The sequence below is a fragment of the Oncorhynchus kisutch genome, unplaced genomic scaffold, assembly GCF_002021735.2.
Source record: "Oncorhynchus kisutch isolate 150728-3 unplaced genomic scaffold, Okis_V2 scaffold887, whole genome shotgun sequence".
In the NCBI taxonomy this organism is placed as follows: domain Eukaryota; kingdom Metazoa; phylum Chordata; class Actinopteri; order Salmoniformes; family Salmonidae; genus Oncorhynchus; species Oncorhynchus kisutch.
In genome coordinates this window covers 114,032-134,623 of record NW_022262832.1, presented here as the reverse complement: position 1 = coordinate 134,623, position 20,592 = coordinate 114,032, and the positions used below count along the sequence as shown (strand labels likewise).

The 20,592-nt window shown below is 48.3% G+C and overlaps 1 protein-coding gene across 1 annotated transcript in view; it reads right to left on the bottom strand.

Moving 5' to 3' along the window:
* Window positions 1-19,249, bottom strand: part of LOC109876489 (rho GTPase-activating protein 17-like) — a gene marked incomplete at its 5' end in the record, with an annotated part of 39,659 nt that extends 20,410 nt beyond the window's left edge. The window contains 2 exons of the mRNA XM_031816868.1: window positions 10,984-11,088; window positions 19,169-19,249. Of these exons, the coding sequence (XP_031672728.1) occupies window positions 10,984-11,088; window positions 19,169-19,249 (186 nt within the window). The remainder of the gene's footprint in view (window positions 1-10,983; window positions 11,089-19,168) is intronic.
* Between the last annotated feature and the right edge of the window lie 1,343 nt (window positions 19,250-20,592).

The following is a 20,592-nucleotide window of genomic DNA, read 5'->3' as shown; positions in this document are numbered from 1 at the left end:
GAGGAGAGGTAAAGAAGGAAAGATAGAAGAGGAGAGGGTGAGAAGGAGAGGTAGAGAAGGAGAGGTAGAGGAGAGGATACAAGAGGAGAGGGTGAGAAGGAGAGGGTAGAGAAGGAGAGATACAAGAAGGAGAGGGTAGAGAAGGAGAGGTAGAGAAGGAGAGGTAGAGAAGGAGAGATACAAGAGGAGAGGGTGAGAAGGAGAGGTAAGAAGAAGAGGTAGAGAAGGAGAGATACAAGAGGAGAGGGTGAGAAGGAGCGAGTGAGAAGGAGAGATACAAGAGGAGAGGTAAAGAAGAAAGATAGAAGAGGAGAGGGGTGAGAAGGAGAGGTAGAGAAGGAGAGATACAAGAGGAGAGGTGAGAAGGAAGAGAGTGAGAAGGAGAGATACAAGAGGAGAGGGTAAGAAGGAAAGATAGAAGAGGAGAGGGTGAGAAGGAGAGGTAGAGAAGGAGAGATACAAGAGGAGAGGGTGAGAAGGAGAGGTAGAGAAGGAGAGGTAGAGAAGGAGAGAATACAAGAGGAGAGGGGTGAGAAGGAGAGAGTGAGAAGGAGAGATACAAGAGGAGAGGTAAAGAAGGAAGATAGAAGAGGAGAGGGTGAGAAGGAGAGGTAGAGAAGGAGAGATACAAGAGGAGAGGTAAAGAAGGAAAGATAGAGATGAGAGGGTGAGAAGGAGAGGTAGAGAAGGAGAGGTAAGAAGAAGGAGAGATACAAGAGGAGAGGGTGAGAAGGAGAGGTAGAGAAGGAGAGGTAGAGAAGGAGAGATACAAGAGGAGAGGGTGAGAAAGGAGAGGTAGAGAAGGAGAGGTAGAGAAGGAGAGATACAAGAGGAGAGGGTGAGAACGAGAGGGTGAGAAGGAGAGATACAAGAGGAGAGGTAGAGAAGGAGAGATACAGAGGAGAGGGTGAGAAGGAGAGGTAGAGAAGGAGGATACAAGAGGAGAGGGTGAGAAGGAGAGGTAGAGAAGGAGAGATACAAGAGGAGAGGGTGAGAAGGAGAGGTAGAGAAGGAGAGATACAAGAGGAGAGGGTGAGAAGGAGAGAGAAGAGGAGGGTGAGAAGGAGAGGTAGAGAAGGAGCGGTAGAGAAGGAGAGGTAGAGAAGGAGAGATACAAGAGGAGAGGGTGAGAAGGAGAGGTAACGAGAAGGAAAGATAGAAGAGGGGAGGGTGAGAAGGAGAGGTAGAGAAGGGAGATCTAAGAGGAGAGGGTGAGAAGGCAGAGGTAGAGAAGGAGAGAGAAGAGGAGGGGGAGAAGGTGAGGTAGAGACGAGAGAGAGAAGAGGAGCGGGGTGAGAAGGAGAGAGAAGAGGAGGGTGAGAAGAAGAGGAAGAGAAAGAAAGATAGAAGAGGAGAGGGTGAGAAGGAGAGTAGAGAAGGAGAGATACAAGAGGAGAGGGTGAGAAGGAGAGGTAGAGAACGGAGAGATACAAGAGGAGAGGGGTGAGAAGGAGAGGTAGAGAAGGAGAGATACAAGAGGAGAGGGTGAGAAAGGAGAGGTTGATGAGAGGAGAGATACAAGAGGAGAGGGTGAGAAGGAGAGAGAAGAGGAGGGTGAGAATAGGAGAGGTAGAGAAGGAGAGGTAGAGAAGGAGAGATACAAGAGGAGAGGTTTAAAGAAGGAAAGATAGGAAGAGGAGAGGGTGAGAAGCAGGAGAGGGTGAGTGAGAGGAGAGGTAGAGAAGGAGAGATTACAAGAGGAGAGGGTGAGAGGAGAGGTAGAGAAGGAGAGATACATAGAGGAGAGGGTGAGGAAGGAGAGGTGGAGAAGGAGAGGTTAGAGAAGGAGAGAGATACAAGAGGAGAGGGTGAGAAGGAGAGAGTGAGAAGGAGAGATACAAGAGGAGAGGTAAAGAAGGAAAGATAGAAGAGGAGAGGGTGAGAAGGAGAGGTAGAGAAGGAGAGATACAAGAGGAGAGGGTGAGAAGGAGAGGTAGAGAAGGAGAGGTAGAGAAGGAGAGATACAAGAGGAGAGGGTGAGAAGGAGAGAGGTGAGAAGGAGAGATACAAGAGGAGAGGTAAAGAAGGAAAGATAGAAGAGGCGAGGGTGAGAAGGAGATGGTAGAGAGGAGAGATACAAGAGGAGAGGTAAAGAAGGAAAGATAGAAGAGGAGAGGGTGAGAAGGAGAGGTAGAGAAGGAGAGATACAAGAGGAGAGGGTGAAGAACGAGCGGATGAGAAGGAGAGGTAGAGAAGGAGAGGTAGAGAAGGAGAGATACAAGAGGAGAGGGTGAGAAGGAGAGGTAGAGAAGGAGAGATACAAGAGGAGAGGTAAAGAAGGAAAGATAGAAGAGGCGAGGGTGAGAAGGAGAGGTAGAGAAGGAGAGATACAAGAGGAGAGGTAAAGAAGGAAAGATAGAAGAGGAGAGGGTGAGAAGGAGAGGTAGAGAAGGAGAGGTACAAGAGGAGAGGTAAAGAAGGAAAGATAGAAGAGGAGAGGGGTGAGAAAAAGAGGTAGAGAAGGAGAGATACAAGAGGAGAGGTAAAGAAGGAAAGATAGAAGAGGAGAGGGTGAGAAGGAGAGGTAGAGAAGGAGAGGTAGAGAAGGAGAGATACAAGAGGAGAGGGTAAAGAAGGAAAGATAGAAGAGGAGAGGGTGAGAAGGAGAGGTAGAGAAGGAGAGGTAGAGGAGAGATACAAGAGGAGAGGGGTGAGAAGGAGAGGTAGAGAAGGAGAGATACAAGAGGAGAGGGTGAGAAGGAGAGGTAGAGAAGGAGAGGTAGAGAAGGAGAGATACAAGAGGAGAGGGTGAGAAGGAGAGGTAGAGAAGGAGGTAGAGAAGGAGAGATACAAGAGGAGAGGTAAAGAAGGAAAGATAGAAGAGGAGAGGGTGAGAAGGAGAGGTAGAGAAGGAGAGATACAAGAGCAGAGGGTGAGAAGGAGAGAGTGAGAAGGAGAGATACAAGAGGAGAGGTAAAGAAGGAAAGATAGAAGAGGAGAGGGTGAGAAGGAGAGGTAGAGAAGGATAGATACAAGAGGAGAGGGTGAGAAGGAGAGGTAGAGAAGGAGAGGTAGAGAAGGGGAGATACAAGAGGAGAGGGTGAGAAGGAGAAGAGTGAGAAGGAGAGATACAAGAGGAGAGGTAAGAAGGAAGATAGAAGAGGAGAGGGTGAGAAGGAGAGGTAGAGAAGGAGAGATACAAGAGGAGAGGTAAAGAAGGAAAGATAGAAGATGAGAGGGTGAGAAGGAGAGGTAGAGAAGGAGAGGTAGAGAAGGAGAGATACAAGAGGAGAGGGGTGAGAAGGAGAGGTAGAGAAGGAGAGGTAGAGAAGGAGAGATACAAGAGGAGAGGGTGAGAACGAGAGGGTGAGAAGGAGAGGTAGAGAAGGAGAGGTAGAGAAGGAGAGATACAAGAGGAGAGGGTGAGAAGGAGAGGTAGAGAAGGAAAGATAGAAGAGGGGAGGGTGAGAAGGAGAGGGTGAGAAGGAGAGGGTGAGAAGGAGAGGTAGAGAAGGAGAGATACAAGAGGAGAGGTAAAGAAGGAAAGATAGAAGAGGAGAGGGTGAGAAGGAGAGGTAGAGAAGGAGAGGTAGAGGAGAGATAAGAGGAGAGGGTGAGAAGTAGAGGTAGAGAAGGAGAGGTAGAGAAGGAGAGATACAAGAGGAGAGGGTGAGAAGGAGAGGTAGAGAAGGAGAGATACAAGAGGAGAGGGTGAGAAGGAGAGGTAGAGAAGGAGAGGTAGAGAAGGAGAGATACAAGAGGAGAGGGTGAGAACGAGAGGGTGAGAAGGAGAGATACAAGAGGAGAGGTAGAGAAGGAGAGATACAAGAGGAGAGGGTGAGAAGGAGAGGTAGAGAAGGAGAGATACAAGAGGAAGAGGGTGAGAAGGAGAGGTAGAGAAGGAGAGATACAAGAGGAGAGGGTGAGAAGGAGAGGTAGAGAAGGAGAGATACAAGAGGAGAGGGTGAGAAGGAGAGAGAAGAGGAGGGTGAGAAGGAGAGTAGAGAAGGAGAGGTAGAGAAGGAGAGGTAGAGAAGTGAAAGATACAAGAGGAGAGGGTGAGAAGGAGAGGTAGAGAAGGAAAGATAGAAGAGGGGAGGGTGAGAAGGAGAGGTAGAGAAGGAGAGAGAAGAGGAGGGGGGGAGAAGGTGAGGTAGAGAAGGAGAGAGAAGAGCAGAGGGTGAGAAGGAGAGAGAAGAGGAGGGTGAGAAGAAGAGGAAGAGAAAGAAAGATAGAAGAGGAGAGGGGTGAGAAGGAAGAGGTAGAGAAGGAGAGATACAAGAGGAGAGGGTGAGAAGGAGAGGTAGAGAAGGAGAGATACAAGAGGAGAGGGTGAGAAGGAGAGGTAGAGAAGGAGAGATACAAGAGGAGAGGGTGAGAAGGAGAGAGAAGAGGAGGGTGAGAAGGAGAGGTAGAGAAGGAGAGGTAGAGAAGGAGAGATACAAGAGGAGAGGTAAAGAAGGAAAGATAGAAGAGGAGAGGGTGAGAAGGAGAGGTAGAGAAGGAGAGATACAAGAGGAGAGGTAAAGAAGGAAAGATAGAAGAGGAGAGGGTGAGAAGGAGAGGTAGAGAAGGAGAGATACAAGAGGAGAGGTAAAGAAGGAAAGATAGAAGAGGAGAGGGTGAGAAGGAGAGGGTGAGAAGGAGAGGTTAGAGAAGGAGAGGTAGAGAAGGAGAGATACAAGAGGAGAGGGTGAGAAGGAGAGGTAGAGAAGGAGAGATACAAGAGGAGAGGGTGAGAACGAGAGGATGAGAAGGAGAGGTAGAGAAGGAGAGGTAGAGAAGGAGAGATACAAGAGGAGAGGGTGAGAAGGAGAGGTAGAGAAGGAAAGATAGAAGAGGGGAGGGTGAGAAGGAGAGGTAGAGAAGGAGAGATCTAAGAGGAGAGGGTGAGAAGGAGAGGTAGAGAAGGAGAGAGAAGAGGAGGGGGGAGAAGGTGAGGTAGAGAAGGAGAGAGAAGAGGAGAGGGTGAGAAGGAGAGGTAGAGAAGGAAAGATAGAAGAGGAGAGGGTGAGAAGGAGAGGTAGAGAAGGAGAGATACAAGAGGAGAGGGTGAGAAGGAGAGGTAGAGAAGGAGAGGTAGAGAAGGAGAGATACAAGAGGAGAGGGTGAGAACGAGAGGGTGAGAAGGAGAGATACAAGAGGAGAGGTAGAGAAGGAGAGATACAAGAGGAGAGGGTGAGAAGGAGAGGTAGAGAAGGAGAGATACAAGAGGAGAGGGTGAGAAGGAGAGGTAGAGAAGGAGAGATACAAGAGGAGAGGGTGAGAAGGAGAGGTAGAGAAGGAGAGATACAAGAGGAGAGGGTGAGAAGGAGAGAGAAGAGGAGGGTGAGAAGGAGAGGTAGAGAAGGAGAGGTAGAGAAGGAGAGGTAGAGAAGGAAAGATACAAGAGGAGAGGGTGAGAAGGAGAGGTAGAGAAGGAAAGATAGAAGAGGGGAGGGTGAGAAGGAGAGGTAGAGAAGGAGAGAGAAGAGGAGGGGGGAGAAGGTGAGGTAGAGAAGGAGAGAGAAGAGCAGAGGGTGAGAAGGAGAGAGAAGAGGAGGGTGAGAAGAAGAGGAAGAGAAAGAAAGATAGAAGAGGAGAGGGTGAGAAGGAGAGGTAGAGAAGGAGAGATACAAGAGGAGAGGGTGAGAAGGAGAGGTAGAGAAGGAGAGATACAAGAGGAGAGGGTGAGAAGGAGAGGTAGAGAAGGAGAGATACAAGAGGAGAGGGTGAGAAGGAGAGAGAAGAGGAGGGTGAGAAGGAGAGGTAGAGAAGGAGAGGTAGAAGAAGGAGAGATACAAGAGGAGAGGTAAAGAAGGAAAGATAGAAGAGGAGAGGGTGAGAAGGAGAGGTAGAGAAGGAGAGATACAAGAGGAGAGGTAAAGAAGGAAAGATAGAAGAGGAGAGGGGTGAGAAGGAGAGTTAGAGAAGGAGAGATACAAGAGGAGAGGTAAAGAAGGGAAAGATAGAAGAGGAGAGGGTGAGAAAGGAGAGGGTGAGAAGGAGAGGTAGAGAAGGAGAGGTAGAGAAGGAGAGATACAAGAGGAGAGGGTGAGAAGGAGAGGGTAGAGAAGGAGAGATTACAAGAGGAGAGGGTGAGACGAGGGATGAGAAGGAGAGGTATGAGAAGGAGAGGTAGAGAAGGAGAGAAGTAGAGAGGAGGATGACAAGAGGAGAGGTGAGAGAGAAGGAGAGGTAGAGAAGGAAAGATAGAAGAGGGGAGGGTGAGAAGGAGAGGTAGAGAAGGAGAGATCTAAGAGGAGAGGGTGAGAAGGAGAGGTAGAGAGGAGAGAGAAGAGGAGGGGGGAGAAGGTGAGGTAGAGGAAGGAGAGAGAAGAGGAGAGGGTGAGAAGGAGAGGTAGAGAAGGAAAGATAGAAGAGGAGAGGGTGAGAAGGAGAGGTAGAGAAGGAGAGATACAAGAGGAGAGGGTGAGAAGGAGAGGTAGAGAAGGAGAGATACAAGAGGAGAGGGTGAGAAGGAGAGGTAGAGAAGGAGAGATACAAGAGGAGAGGGTGAGAAGGAGAGGTAGAGAAGGAGAGATACAAGAGGAGAGGGTGAGAAGGAGAGAGAAGAGGAGGGTGAGAAGGAGAGGTAGAGAAGGAGAGGTAGAGAAGGAGAGATACAAGAGGAGAGGTAAAGAAGGAAAGATAGAAGAGGCGAGGGTGAGAAGGAGAGGTAGAGAAGGAGAGATACAAGAGGAGAGGTAAAGAAGGAAAGATAGAAGAGGAGAGGGTGAGAAGGAGAGGTAGAGAAGGAGGGGTAGAGAAGGAGAGATACAAGAGGAGAGGTAAAGAAGGAAAGAGAAGAGGAGAGGGTGAGAAGGAGAGGTAGAGAAGGAGAGGTAGAGAAGGAGAGATACAAGAGGAGAGGTAAAGAAGGAAAGATAGAAGAGGAGAGGGTGAGAAGGAGAGGTAGAGAAGGAGAGGTAGAGAAGGAGAGATACAAGAGGAGAGGTAAAGAAGGAAAGATAGAAGAGGAGAGGGTGAGAAGGAGAGGTAGAGAAGGAGAGGTAGAGAATGAGAGGTAGAGAAGGAGAGGGTGAGAAGGAGAGGGTGAGAAGGAGAGGGTGAGAAGGAGAGGTAGAGAAGGAGAGGTAGAGAAGGAGAGGTAGAGAAGGAGAGATACAAGAGGAGAGGGTGAGAAGGAGAGGTAGAGAAGGAGAGATACAAGAGGAGAGGGTGAGAAGGAGAGGTAGAGAAGGAGAGGTAGAGAAGGAGAGATACAAGAGGAGAGGGTGAGAAGGAGAGGTAGAGAAGGAGAGGTAGAGAAGGAGAGATACAAGAGGAGAGGGTGAGAAGGAGAGTGTGAGAAGGAGAGATACAAGAGGAGAGGTAAAGAAGGAAAGATAGAAGAGGAGAGGGTGAGAAGGAGAGGTAGAGAAGGAGAGATACAAGAGGAGAGGGTGAGAAGGAGAGAGTGAGAAGGAGAGATACAAGAGGAGAGGTAAAGAAGGAAAGATAGAAGAGGAGAGGGTGAGAAGGAGAGGTAGAGAAGGATAGATACAAGAGGAGAGGGTGAGAAGGAGAGGTAGAGAAGGAGAGGTAGAGAAGGGGAGATACAAGAGGAGAGGGTGAGAAGGAGAGAGTGAGAAGGAGAGATACAAGAGGAGAGGTAAAGAAGGAAAGATAGAAGAGGAGAGGGTGAGAAGGAGAGGTAGAGAAGGAGAGATACAAGAGGAGAGGTAAAGAAGGAAAGATAGAAGAGGAGAGGGTGAGAAGGGAGAGGTAGAGAAGGAGAGATACAAGAGGAGAGGGTGAGAAGGAGAGAGTGAGAAGGAGAGATACAAGAGGAGAGGTAAAGAAGGAAAGATAGAAGAGGAGAGGGTGAGAAGGAGAGGTAGAGAAGGAGAGATACAAGAGGAGAGGTAAAGAAGGAAAGATAGAAGATGAGAGGGTGAGAAGGAGAGGTAGAGAAGGAGAGGTAGAGAAGGAGAGATACAAGAGGAGAGGGTGAGAAGGAGAGGTAGAGAAGGAGAGGTAGAGAAGGAGAGATACAAGAGGAGAGGGTGAGAACGAGAGGGTGAGAAGGAGAGGTAGAGAAGGAGAGGTAGAGAAGGAGAGATACAAGAGGAGAGGGTGAGAAGGAGATGTAGAGAAGGAAAGATAGAAGAGGGGAGGGTGAGAAGGAGAGGTAGAGAAGGAGAGATCTAAGAGGAGAGTGTGAGAAGGAGAGGTAGAGAAGGAGAGAGAAGAGGAGGGGGGAGAAGGTGTGATAGAGAAGGGGAGAGAAGAGGAGAGGGTGAGAAGTAGAGAGAAGAGGAGGGTGAGAAGAAGAGGAAGAGAAGGAAAGATAGAAGAGGAGAGGGTGAGAAGGAGAGGTAGAGAAGGAGAGATACAAGAGGAGAGGGTGAGAAGGAGAGGTAGAGAAGGAGAGATACAAGAGGAGAGGGTGAGAAGGAGAGATACAAGAGGAGAGGTAAAGAAGGAAAGATAGAAGAGGAGAGGGTGAGAAGGAGAGGTAGAGAAGGAGAGATACAAGAGGAGAGGGTGAGAAGGAGAGAGAAGAGGAGGGTGAGAAGGAGAGGTAGAGAAGGAGAGATACAAGAGGAGAGGTAAAGAAGGAAAGATAGAAGAGGAGAGGGTGAGAAGGAGAGGTAGAGAAGGAGAGGTAGAGAAGGAGAGATACAAGAGGAGAGGTAAAGAAGGAAAGATAGAAGAGGAGAGGGTGAGAAGGAGAGGTAGAGAAGGAGAGATACAAGAGGAGAGGGTGAGAAGGAGAGAGTGAGAAGGAGAGATACAAGAGGAGAGGTAAAGAAGGAAAGATAGAAGAGGAGAGGGTGAGAAGGAGAGGTAGAGAAGGAGAGATACAAGAGGAGAGGTAAAGAAGGAAAGATAGAAGATGAGAGGGTGAGAAGGTGAGAAGGAGAGGTAGAGAAGGAGAGGTAGAGAAGGAGAGATACAAGAGGAGAGGGTGAGAAGGAGAGGTAGAGAAGGAGAGGTAGAGAAGGAGAGATACAAGAGGAGAGGGTGAGAACGAGAGGGTGAGAAGGAGAGGTAGAGAAGGAGAGGTAGAGAAGGAGAGATACAAGAGGAGAGGGTGAGAAGGAGAGGTAGAGAAGGAAAGATAGAAGAAGGGAGGGTGAGAAGGAGAGGTAGAGAAGGAGAGATCTAAGAGGAGAGGGTGAGAAGGAGAGGTAGAGAAGGAGAGAGAAGAGGAGGGGGGAGAAGGTGTGATAGAGAAGGAGAGAGAAGAGGAGAGGGTGAGAAGGAGAGAGAAGAGGAGGGTGAGAAGAAGAGGAAGAGAAGGAAAGATAGAAGAGGAGAGGGTGAGAAGGAGAGGTAGAGAAGGAGAGATACAAGAGGAGAGGGTGAGAAGGAGAGGTAGAGAAGGAGAGATACAAGAGGAGAGGGTGAGAAGGAGAGATACAAGAGGAGAGGGTGAGAAGGAGAGGTAGAGAAGGAGAGATACAAGAGGAGAGGGTGAGAAGGAGAGAGAAGAGGAGGGTGAGAAGGAGAGGTAGAGAAGGAGAGGTAGAGAAGGAGAGATACAAGAGGATAGGTAAAGAAGGAAAGATAGAAGAGGAGAGGGTGAGAAGGAGAGGTAGAGAAGGAGAGATACAAGAGGAGAAGGTGAGAAGGAGAGAGAAGAGGAGGGTGAGAAGGAGAGGTAGAGAAGGAGAGGTAGAGAAGGAGAGATACAAGAGGAGAGGTAAAGAAGGAAAGATAGAAGAGGAGAGGGTGAGAAGGAGAGGTAGAGAAGGAGAAGATACAAGAGGAGAGGGTGAGAAGGAGAGAGAAGAGGAGGGTGAGAAGGAGAGGTAGAGAAGGAGAGGTAGAGAAGGAGAGATACAAGAGGAGAGGTAAAGAAGGAAAGATAGAAGAGGAGAGGGTGAGAAGGAGAGGTAGAGAAGGAGAGGTAGAGAAGGAGAGATACAAGAGGAGAGGTAAAGAAGGAAAGATAGAAGAGGAGAGGGTGAGAAGGAGAGGTAGAGAAGGAGAGGTAGAGGAGAGATACAAGAGGAGAGGGTGAGAAGGAGAGGTAGAGAAGGAGAGATACAAGAGGAGAGGTGAGAAGGAGAGAGTGAGAAGGAGAGAGAAGAGGGGAGGGTGAGAAGGAGAGGTAGAGAAGGACAGATAGAAGAGGAGAGGGTGAGAAGGAGAAGTAGAGAAGGAGAGGGTGAGAAGGAGAGGTAGAGAAGGAGAGGTAGAGAAGGAGAGATACAAGAGGAGAGGGTGAGAAGGAGAGGTAGAGAAGGAGAGATACAAGAGGAGAGGGTGAGAAGGAGAGGTAGAGAAGGAGAGGTAGAGAAGGATAGATACAAGAGGGGAGGGTGAGAAGGAGAGGTAGAGAAGGAGAGGTAGAGAAGGAGAGATACAAGAGGAGAGGGTGAGAAGGAGAGAGTGAGAAGGAGAGATACAAGAGGAGAGGTAAAGAAGGAAAGATAGAAGAGGAGAGGGTGAGAAGGAGAGGTAGAGAAGGAGAGATACAAGAGGAGAGGGTGAGAAGGAGAGGTAGAGAAGGAGAGATACAAGAGGAGAGGGTGAGAAGGAGAGGTAGAGAAGGAGAGATACAAGAGGAGAGGGTGAGAAGGAGAGAGTGAGAAGGAGAGAGAAGAGGGGAGGGTGAGAAGGAGAGGTAGAGAAGGACAGATAGAAGAGGGGAGGGTGAGAAGGAGAGGTAGAGAAGGAGAGATAGAAGAGGAGAGGTATATGATAATATTGGATAAGAAGGAGGTAGAAAAGGAGAGAGAAGAGGAGAGGGTGATAATATTGGATGAGAAGGAGGTAGAGAAGGAGATAGAAGAGGAGAGGGTGATAATATTGGATGAGAAGGAGGTAGAGAAGGAGATAGAAGAGGAGAGGGGGATAATATTGGATGAGAAGGAGGTAGAGAAGGAGAGATAGAAGAGGAGAGGGTGATAATATTGAATGAGAAGGAGGTAGAGAAGGAGATAGAAGAGGAGAGGGGGATAATATTGGATGAGAAGGAGGTAGAGAAGGAGAGATAGAAGAGGAGAGGGTGATAATATTGAATGAGAAGGAGGTAGAGAAGGACAGATAGAAGAGGAGAGGTGTGATAATATTGGAAGAGAAGGAGGTAGAGAAGGAGATTGTCCTCACGTGTCTCTTTTCTGCCTCCGTTCCGATGTGACCCTGTAGACAGGTGACCAGTCTCTTGTGTGCGTTGTGGGACACCAGACGGACCAGCTCCATGCGCCTCTCAATCTGCAATCACACATTCACGCTCATGATCATCAGAAGAAACTAGGTCAGAAGAAACACAAATGAACACAAGCACACACATTGTCACAAAACACACAATAGAATGGTACCGCAATATAGTCTTTCTCTATATCAGTGCTCTCCAACCCTGTTCCTGTAGAGGTACGCTCCTGTAGGTTTTAACTCCAACCTGTTCCTGTAGAGGTACGCTTCTGTAGGTTTTAACTCCAACCTGTTCCTGGAGAGCTACCCTCCTGTAGGTTTTAACTCCAACCCTGTTCCTGGAGAGCTACCCTCCTGTAGGTTTTATCCAACCCTGTTCGAGGAGAGCTACCCTCCTGTAGGTTTTATCCAACCCTGTTCGAGGAGAGCTACCCTCCTGTAGGTTTTATCCAACCCTGTTCGAGGAGAGCTACCCTCCTGTAGGTTTTAACTCCAACCCTGTTCCTGGAGAGCTACCCTCCTGTAGGTTTTAACCCCAACACTGTTCCTGGAGAGCTACCCTCCTTTAGGTTTTAACTATAACCCTGTTCCTGGAGAGCTATCCTCCTGTAGGTTTTAACTACAACCCTGTTCCTGGAGAGCTACCCTCCTGTAGGTTTTAACTCCAACCCTGTTCCTGGAGAGCTACCCTCCTGTAGGTTTTAACTACAACCCTGTTCCTGTAGAGGTACCCTCCTGTAGGTTTTAACTCCAACACTGTTCCTGGAAAGCTACCCTCCTGTAGGTTTTAACTACAACCCTGTTCCTGGAGAACTACCATCCTGTAGGTTTTAACTCCAACCCTGTTCCTGGAGAGCTACCCTCCTGTAGGTTTTAACTCCAACCCTGTTCCTGGAGAGCTACCCTCCTGTAGGTTTTAACTCCAACCCTGTTCCTGGAGAGCTACCCTCTTGTAGGTTTTAACTCCAACCCTGTTCCTGGAGAGCTACCCTCCTGTAGGTTTTAACTCCAACCCTGTTGCTGGAGAGCTACCCTCCTGTAGGTTTTAACTCCAACCCTGTTCCTGGAGAGCTACCCTCCTGTAGGTTTTAACTCCAACCCTGTTCGAGGAGAGCTACCCTCCTGTAGGTTTTAACTCCAACCCTGTTCCTGGAGAGCTACCCTCCTGTAGGTTTTAACTCCAACCCTGTTCCTGTAGAGGTACCCTCCTGTAGGTTTTAACTCTAACCCTGTTCCTGGAGAGGTACCCTCCTGTAGGTTTTAACTCCAACCCTGTTCCTGGAGAGGTACCCTCCTGTAGGTTTTAACTCCAACCCTGTTCCTGTAGAGGTACCCTCCTGTAGGTTTTAACTCCAACCCTGTTCCTGGAGAGGTACCCTCCTGTAGGTTTTAACTCCAACCCTGTTCCTGTAGAGGTACCCTCCTGTAGGTTTTAACTCTAACCCTGTTCCTGGAGAGCTACCCTCCTGTAGGTTTTAACTCCAACCCTGTTCCTGGAGAGGTACCCTGCTGACAATCCTGATCTATACCGTTGTTGTACCAATGTTTTGCATTTCTGTTTCATTCAAATAGATATACTGTATGTCCATTGCATAATGGTTATAGTCCTAGTTCTGTGAAAGGATTGAGTGGAAGAAGCTGTTTTGACTGGCTGGTTCCTCCTGGTTGCCGCCTAGTAACGGTTATTCACATCCCTACATAATGTGTCTTATTAACAGTCAGCTGACAGACAGATGGAGGACTGTTGAGGAAGAACCAGCAGGATTTATACAGATATTGCTCTCTGCAGGGAGCAGAACTAGGCTACATTAGATTATCTTAATATTAATGCAAGGCAGGTTAGAGAGATATGCGTATGAAGAACAGATCTATGGGAATTTGAGAAGGGATATATTGCTCTCTATGGGTGTTATGATCAGTGAACAGTTAATACAAGGACCCTATCAATGCAAAGCAGAAGACTATCACACCCACTATCACCCTCCATAGCCCACTATCACCTTCCATAGCCCACTATCACCTTCCATAGCCCACTATCACCTTCCATTGCACACTATCACCTTCCATTGCACACTATCCCCTTCCATTGCACACTATCACCTTCCATTGCACACTATCATCTTCCGTAGCCCACTATCACCTTCCGTAGCCCACTATCACCTTCCGTAGCCCACTATCACCTTCCGTAGCCCACTATCACCTTCCGTAGCCCACTATCACCTTCCGTAGCCCACTATCACCTTCCGTAGCCCACTATCACCTTCTGTAGCCCACTATCACCTTCCGTAGCCCACTATCCCCTTCCATAGCACACTATCACCTTCCATAGCCCACTATCACCTTCCATAGCCCACTATCACCTTCCATAGCCCACTATCACCTTCCATAGCCCACTATCACCTTCCATAGCCCACTATCCCCTTCAACAGCACAATATCTCCTTCCATAGCCCACTATCACCTTCCATAGCCCACTATCACCTTCCATAGCCCACTATCACCTTCCATAGCCCACTATCACCTTCCGTAGACCACTATCCCCTTCCGTAGCCCACTATCACCTTCCATAGCCCACTATCACCTTCGGTAGCCCACTATCACCTTCCGTAGCCCACTATCCCCTTCCATAGCACACTATCACCTTCCATAGCACACTATCACCTTCCATAGCCCACTATCACCTTCCATAGCCCACTATCCCCTTCAACAGCACAATATCTCCTTCCATAGCCCACTATCCCCTTCCGTAGCCCACTATCACCTTCCATAGCACACTATCACCTTCCATAGCCCACTATCACCTTCCATAGCCCACTATCACCTTCCATAGCCCACTATCCCCTTCAACAGCACAATATCTCCTTCCATAGCCCACTATCACCTTCCATAGCCCACTATCACCTTCCGTAGCACACTATCACATTCCGTAGCCCACTATCACCTTCCATAGCCCACTATCACCTTCCATAGCACACTATCACCTTCCATAGCCCACTATCACCTTCCATAGCCCACTATCACCTTCCATAGCCCACTATCCCCTTCAACAGCACAATATCTCCTTCCGTAGCACACTATCACCTTCCGTAGCACACTATCACCTTCCATAGCCCACTATCACCTTCCATAGCCCACTATCACCTTCCATAGCCCACTATCACCTTCCGTAGCCCACTATCCCCTTCCATAGCACACTATCACCTTCCATAGCCCATTATCACCTTCCATAGCCCACTATCACCTTCCGTAGCCCACTATCACCTTCCATAGCCCACTATCCCCTTCAACAGCACAATATCTCCTTCCATAGCCCACTATCACCTTCCGTAGCCCACTATCACCTTCCGTAGCCCACTATCACCTTCCGTAGCACACTATCCCCTTCCATAGCCCACTATCACCTTTCATAACACACTATCACCTTCCGTAGCCCACTATCACCTTCCGTAGCACACTATCCCCTTCCATAGCCCACTATCACCTTTCATAACACACTATCACCTTCCATAGCCCACTATTACCTTCCATAGCCCACTATCACCTTCCATAGCCCACTATCACCTTCCATAGCCCACTATCACCTTCCATAGCCCACTATCACCTTTCATAACACACTATCTCCTTCCATAGCCCACTATCTCCTTCCATAGCCCACTATCACCTTCCATAGCCCACTATCACCTTCCATAGCCCACTATCACCTTCCATAGCCCACTATCACCTTCCATAGCCCACTATCACCTTCCATAGCCCACTATCACCTTCCATAGCCCACTATCACCTTCCATAGCCCACTATCACCTTCCATAGCACACTATCACCTTCCATAGCCCACTATCTCCTTCAACAGCACAATATCTCCTTCCATAGCCCACTATCACCTTCCATAGCACACTATCACCTTCCATAGCCCACTATCCCCTTCAACAGCACAATATCTCCTTCCATAGCCCACTATTACCTTCCATAGCCCACTATCACCTTCCATAGCCCACTATCACCTTCCATAGCCCACTATCACCTTCCATAGCCCACTATCACCTTCCGTAGACCACTATCCCCTTCCGTAGCCCACTATCACCTTCCATAGCCCACTATCACCTTCCATAGCCCACTATCCCCTTCAACAGCACAATATCTCCTTCCATAGCCCACTATCACCTTCCGTAGCCCACTATCACCTTCCGTAGCACACTATCACCTTCCGTAGCACACTATCACCTTCCATTGCACACTATCACCTTCCATACCCCACTATCACCTTCCGTAGCCCACTATCCCCTTCCATTGCACACTATCACCTTCCATAGCCCATTATCACCTTCCATAGCCCACTATCACCTTCCATAGCCCACTATCACCTTCCATAGCCCACTATCCCCTTCAACAGCACAATATCTCCTTCCATAGCCCACTATCACCTTCCGTAGCCCACTATCACCTTCCGTAGCCCACTATCACCTTCCGTAGCACACTATCCCCTTCCATAGCCCACTATCACCTTTCATAACACACCATCACCTTCCATAGCCACTATTACCTTCCATAGCCCACTATCACCTTCCATAGCCCACTATCACCTTCCATAGCCCACTATCACCTTCCATAGCCCACTATCACCTTCCATAGCACACTATCACCTTCCATAGCCCACTATCTCCTTCCATAGCCCACTATCTCCTTCCATAGCCCACTATCTCCTTCCATAGCCCACTATTACCTTCCATAGCCCACTATCGCCTTCCATAGCCCACTATCACCTTCCATAGCCCACTATCACCTTCCATAGCCCACTATCACCTTCCATAGCACACTATCACCTTCCATAGCCCACTATCTCCTTCCATAGCCCACTATCTCCTTCCATAGCCCACTATCTCCTTCCATAGCCCACTATCTCCTTCCATAGCCCACTATCTCCTTCCATAGCCCACTATTACCTTCCATAGCCCACTATCGCCTTCCATAGCCCACTATCACCTTCCATAGCCCACTATCACCTTCCATAGCACACTATCACCTTCCATAGCCCACTATCTCCTTCCATAGCCCACTATCTCCTTCCATAGCCCACTATCTCCTTCCATAGCCGACTATTACCTTCCATAGCCCACTATCCCCTTCAACAGCACAATATCACACCCACAAACTTTAAAAAGGGGAAGTGATCCAATGATGGTGTTGTTGATGGGAAGAATGGAGATATGGATATAGGGTCCACTCCACTGTGCTCTATTTCCCTCACTCCACTGTGCTCTATTTCAGTCTACTTCTGGTATGGGGCTGTGATCAAAGTCATATCAAACTGTTCCAGTCCACAACCTCGAAAAGGAAACGCAATGAGGTGATCTTAGTACAGACTAAAGATGTGCCTGTGTGCTCCATCCCCTATAGCAGGGCTATTTAACTCTCCCTCTACGAGGTCCGGGGCCTGATGCTTTTCACTTGTACCTGATAATTCATTCCACACACCTGGTGTCCCAGGTCTAAATCACTACATGGTTAGAGGGGAACAATGAAAAGGTGCTGTGGAACTGGCTTCCATGTCCAGAGTTGAGTTTAAATGCCCTAAATTATGTTGTTTTAGTATGAGCCTGTAAATAAATCATCATATTCAACAAACTATTAGCATCTACAAACTAAACTACTGTATAAAAATGAAGTGAAGCAGGGGTTTTTAACTTGAACATGCGTTTATGAGGTCCACACACAGTGGCCTTCTTAGTGTACTTCCTGTATGGGACTATGAGCAAAAGTATTACAGTCAGCAAACTATCTTATTCCAAGCAAATGAAAACCCAACGCCATGTGTGTAACTAAAGGAGGGGGTTCTGGAGGACAGTGATTTGCCTATACAGTCCACAGTAGTCTGATTAACTTTCAGTATGAGTGTGTTGTTCTCTGTTGCTAAGTGTCTTCTTCCTCTTCTGTTTCACTGTAACCACCCAGCTGGTTCTGCAGCCACGGTATTGGCTGGGAGAGCTCTCTCACACACTCTCTCTCATGCTCTCTGTCTCTCTTGATCTCACGTTCTCTGGCTCTCTCTCTTGCGCACTCTCTCTCTCTCTGGTGCACTCTCTCTCTCTCTGGCTCTCTCTCTCTCTCTGGTGCACTCTCTCTCTCTGGTGCACTCTCTCTCTCTGGTGCACTCTCTCTCTCTGGTGCACTCTCTCTCTCTGGTGCACTCTCTCTCTCTGGTGCACTCTCTCTCTCTCTGGCTCTCTCTCTCTGGTGCACTCTCTCTCTCTCTGGCTCTCTCCCTCTCTCTGGTGCACTCTCACTCTCTCTCTCTCTCTCTCTGGTGCACTCTCTCTCTCTGGTGCACTCTCTCTCTCTCTGGCACTCTCCACTGCACACTCTCAATCCCATGCATTTCCCTCCAGCTGCTTCTCCATGCCAGCTGGGGTGAAGCGCTCTCTCTCTGGATCCAATTGATTCAGTGTAACAGTGATCCTGGGCAGTGATTCATGTCTGCTAGTAATAACTGTAATGTGTATCCAGACCCTCATCACTGGGTGCCAGGGTGCCGGAGTAGGGCTGCGTCCCAAATGGCACCCCCATACCAGTAGTGTACTACTTTGCCCAGGGCCCATAGGGTTCTGGTCAAAATTAGTACACTATACAGAGAATAAGGTGCCATTTGGGACACAGCCTTGAGTTATGACAGAAGGTGGTGGTCAAAAGATAAGGAGTTCAATAATAGCAATGGAGAAGTGACTTCTGAAAACAAGCACTGGTCTCACTGGTCTCATTCAGTACTACTGATGGGAAGAAACAGACAGATAGACAGATAAACAGAACAATATATAGTATTACACCCTGCCCTGGAGACTGGCCTGGAGACTGTCCTAGAGACTGGCCTAGAGGCTGGCCTGGAGGCTGGCCTAGAGACTGGCCTGGAGACTGGCCTAGAGACTGGCCTAGAGACTGGCCTAGAGGCTGGCCTGGAGGCTGGCCTGGAGACTGGCCTGGAGACTGGCCTAGAAACTGGCCTGGAGACTGGCCTGGAGGCTGGCCTAGAGCCTGGCCTAGAGGCTGGCCTGGAGGCTGGCCTGGAGGCTGGCCTGGAGGCTGGCCTGGAGGCTGGCCTGGAGGCTGGCCTGGAGGCTGGCCTGGAGGCTGGCCTGGAGGCTGGCCTGGAGGCTGGCCTGGAGGCTGGCCTGGAGGCTGGCGAGAGATGAAATAAGGAGTACATACACACAGACCCCACCCTCACCTTCCTCGCTCCATTATGCGTAATGATGTTTAAAGGTTTACAGGCCTATTATTGAGGATGTCTTTTTCCAGCAGACAGCCCAGATCAGTAGCCAGTAAAAACAGTCAGTGGAATGAGCAGCCAGTTGACCCCTGACCCTGGCTCAAAGGAAATATGGAACATCCAGTGCAGTGAGTCAGAGCAGTTCTGATGTGGGGTTTAGGCTTTGTCCTCTGAGACAGCTTCTCTCTCTCTCTCTCCCTTTCTCTTGGTGTCTCTCTCTCCCTTCCCCCACCCATCTCTCCACCCATCTCTCTCAAACAAAATAAAATGTTATTGGTCACATACACATATTTAACAGATGTTATGTTATTGTCGGTGTAATGAAATGCTTGTGTTCCTAGCTCCAACAGTGCAGTAGTATCTAACAATTCACATCCATCTAAAAGTTAAATAATGGCATTAAGAAATATATAAATATTAGGATGAGCAATGTCAGAGTGGTATTGACTAAAATCCAGTACAATAGAATACAGTATATACATATGAAATAAGTAAAGCAGTCGGTAAACATTATTCAAGTGACTAGTGTTCCATTATTACACACACACTGTATATAGATTTTTTTTCTATTGTGTTATTGACTGTACGTTTGTTTATTCCATATGTAACTCTGTGTTGTTTGTATCGCACTGCTGTGCTTTATCTTGGTCGCGTCGCAGTTGTAAATGAGAACTTGTTCCCAACTGGCCAACCTGGTTAAATAAAGGTTAAATCAAAAAGTGAAGTGACCAGTGATTCCATGTCTAGGGCAGCAGCCTCTAAGCTGCAGGGTTGAGTAACCGGGTGGTAGCGGGCTAGTGATGGCTATTTAACAGTCTGATGGCCTTGAGATGGAATCTGTTTTTCAGTCTCTCGGTCCCTGCTTTGATGCACCTGTACTGACCTCGCCTCCCCCATCTTTTTCCCAGGTGTCAGTCCAGTCCAACAGACACGGGCCGGTCTGACAACGCCAGCTCCTCTCCTGTTACTGATTCAAACAACATGACCACTTAGCCATTTAAATACACAGAGGCCCTGCATAACTAAAGTTCCACATTTCAACAGGCTAAACTAACATTCAGTGCATGTTGAGGAAAGTGGTGATGTATCATGTTATTGAACGTGATCTGCACACTAATATCTACCCCATGGAGATAAATCAAGTGGATTAAACTAAATTGAGCTGTGCCTTGTTAGACCATAATAGAACAAGGAAACTGTGACTGTATCTATAGACTAAACCCTATGGTGTAGGGAGGGCTATCCTTTCTGGAGTTGGGTAATAAAACACATTGCAAGCAGACACACCTGTAACTTGCCAGATGGATAAGGCTAACATTATGAATGAATCATCTGTGGTAAACTAGAGGTTTACAAGATGTCTGCATGCCATTTTCTACAATACCTAGTCTCTCTTGACACATTGAGCTACAGTACCTGGACTCTCTCTTGGTATATTGAGCTACAGTACCTGGTCTCTCTTGACACATTGAGCTACAGTACCTGGTCTTTCTTGACACATTGAGCTACAGTACCTGGTCTCTCTTGACACATTGAGCTACAGTACCTGGTCTCTCTTGGTATATTGAGCTACAGTACCTGGTCTCTCTTGACACATTGAGCTACAGTACCTGGTCGTTCCTTGACACATTGAGCTACAGTACCTGGTCTCTCTTGACACATTGAGCTACAGTACCTGGTCTCTCTTGACACATTGAGCTACAGTACCTGGTCTTTCTTGACACATTGAGCTACAGTACCTGGTCTCTCTTGACACATTGAGCTACAGTACCTGGTCTCTCTTGACACATTGAGCTACAGTACCTGGTCTTTCTTGACACATTGAGCTACAGTACCTGGTCTCTCTTGACACATTGAGCTACAGTACCTGGTCTCTCTTGGTATATTGAGCTACAGTACCTGGTCTCTCTTGACACATTGAGCTACAGTACCTGGTCGTTCCTTGACACATTGAGCTACAGTACCTGGTCTCTCTTGACACATTGAGCTACAGTACCTGGTCTCTCTTGACACATTGAGCTACAGTACCTGGTCTTTCTTGACACATTGAGCTACAGTACCTGGTCTCTCTTGACACATTGAGCTACAGTACCTGGTCTCTCTTGACACATTGAGCTACAGTACCTGGTCTCTCTTGACACATTGAGCTACAGTACCTTGTCTTTCTTGACACATTGAGCTACAGTACCTTGTCTCTCTTGACACATTGAGCTACAGTACCTGGTCTCTCTTGACACATTGAGCTACAGTACCTGGTCTTTCTTGACACATTGAGCTACAGTACCTGGTCTCTCTTGACACATTGAG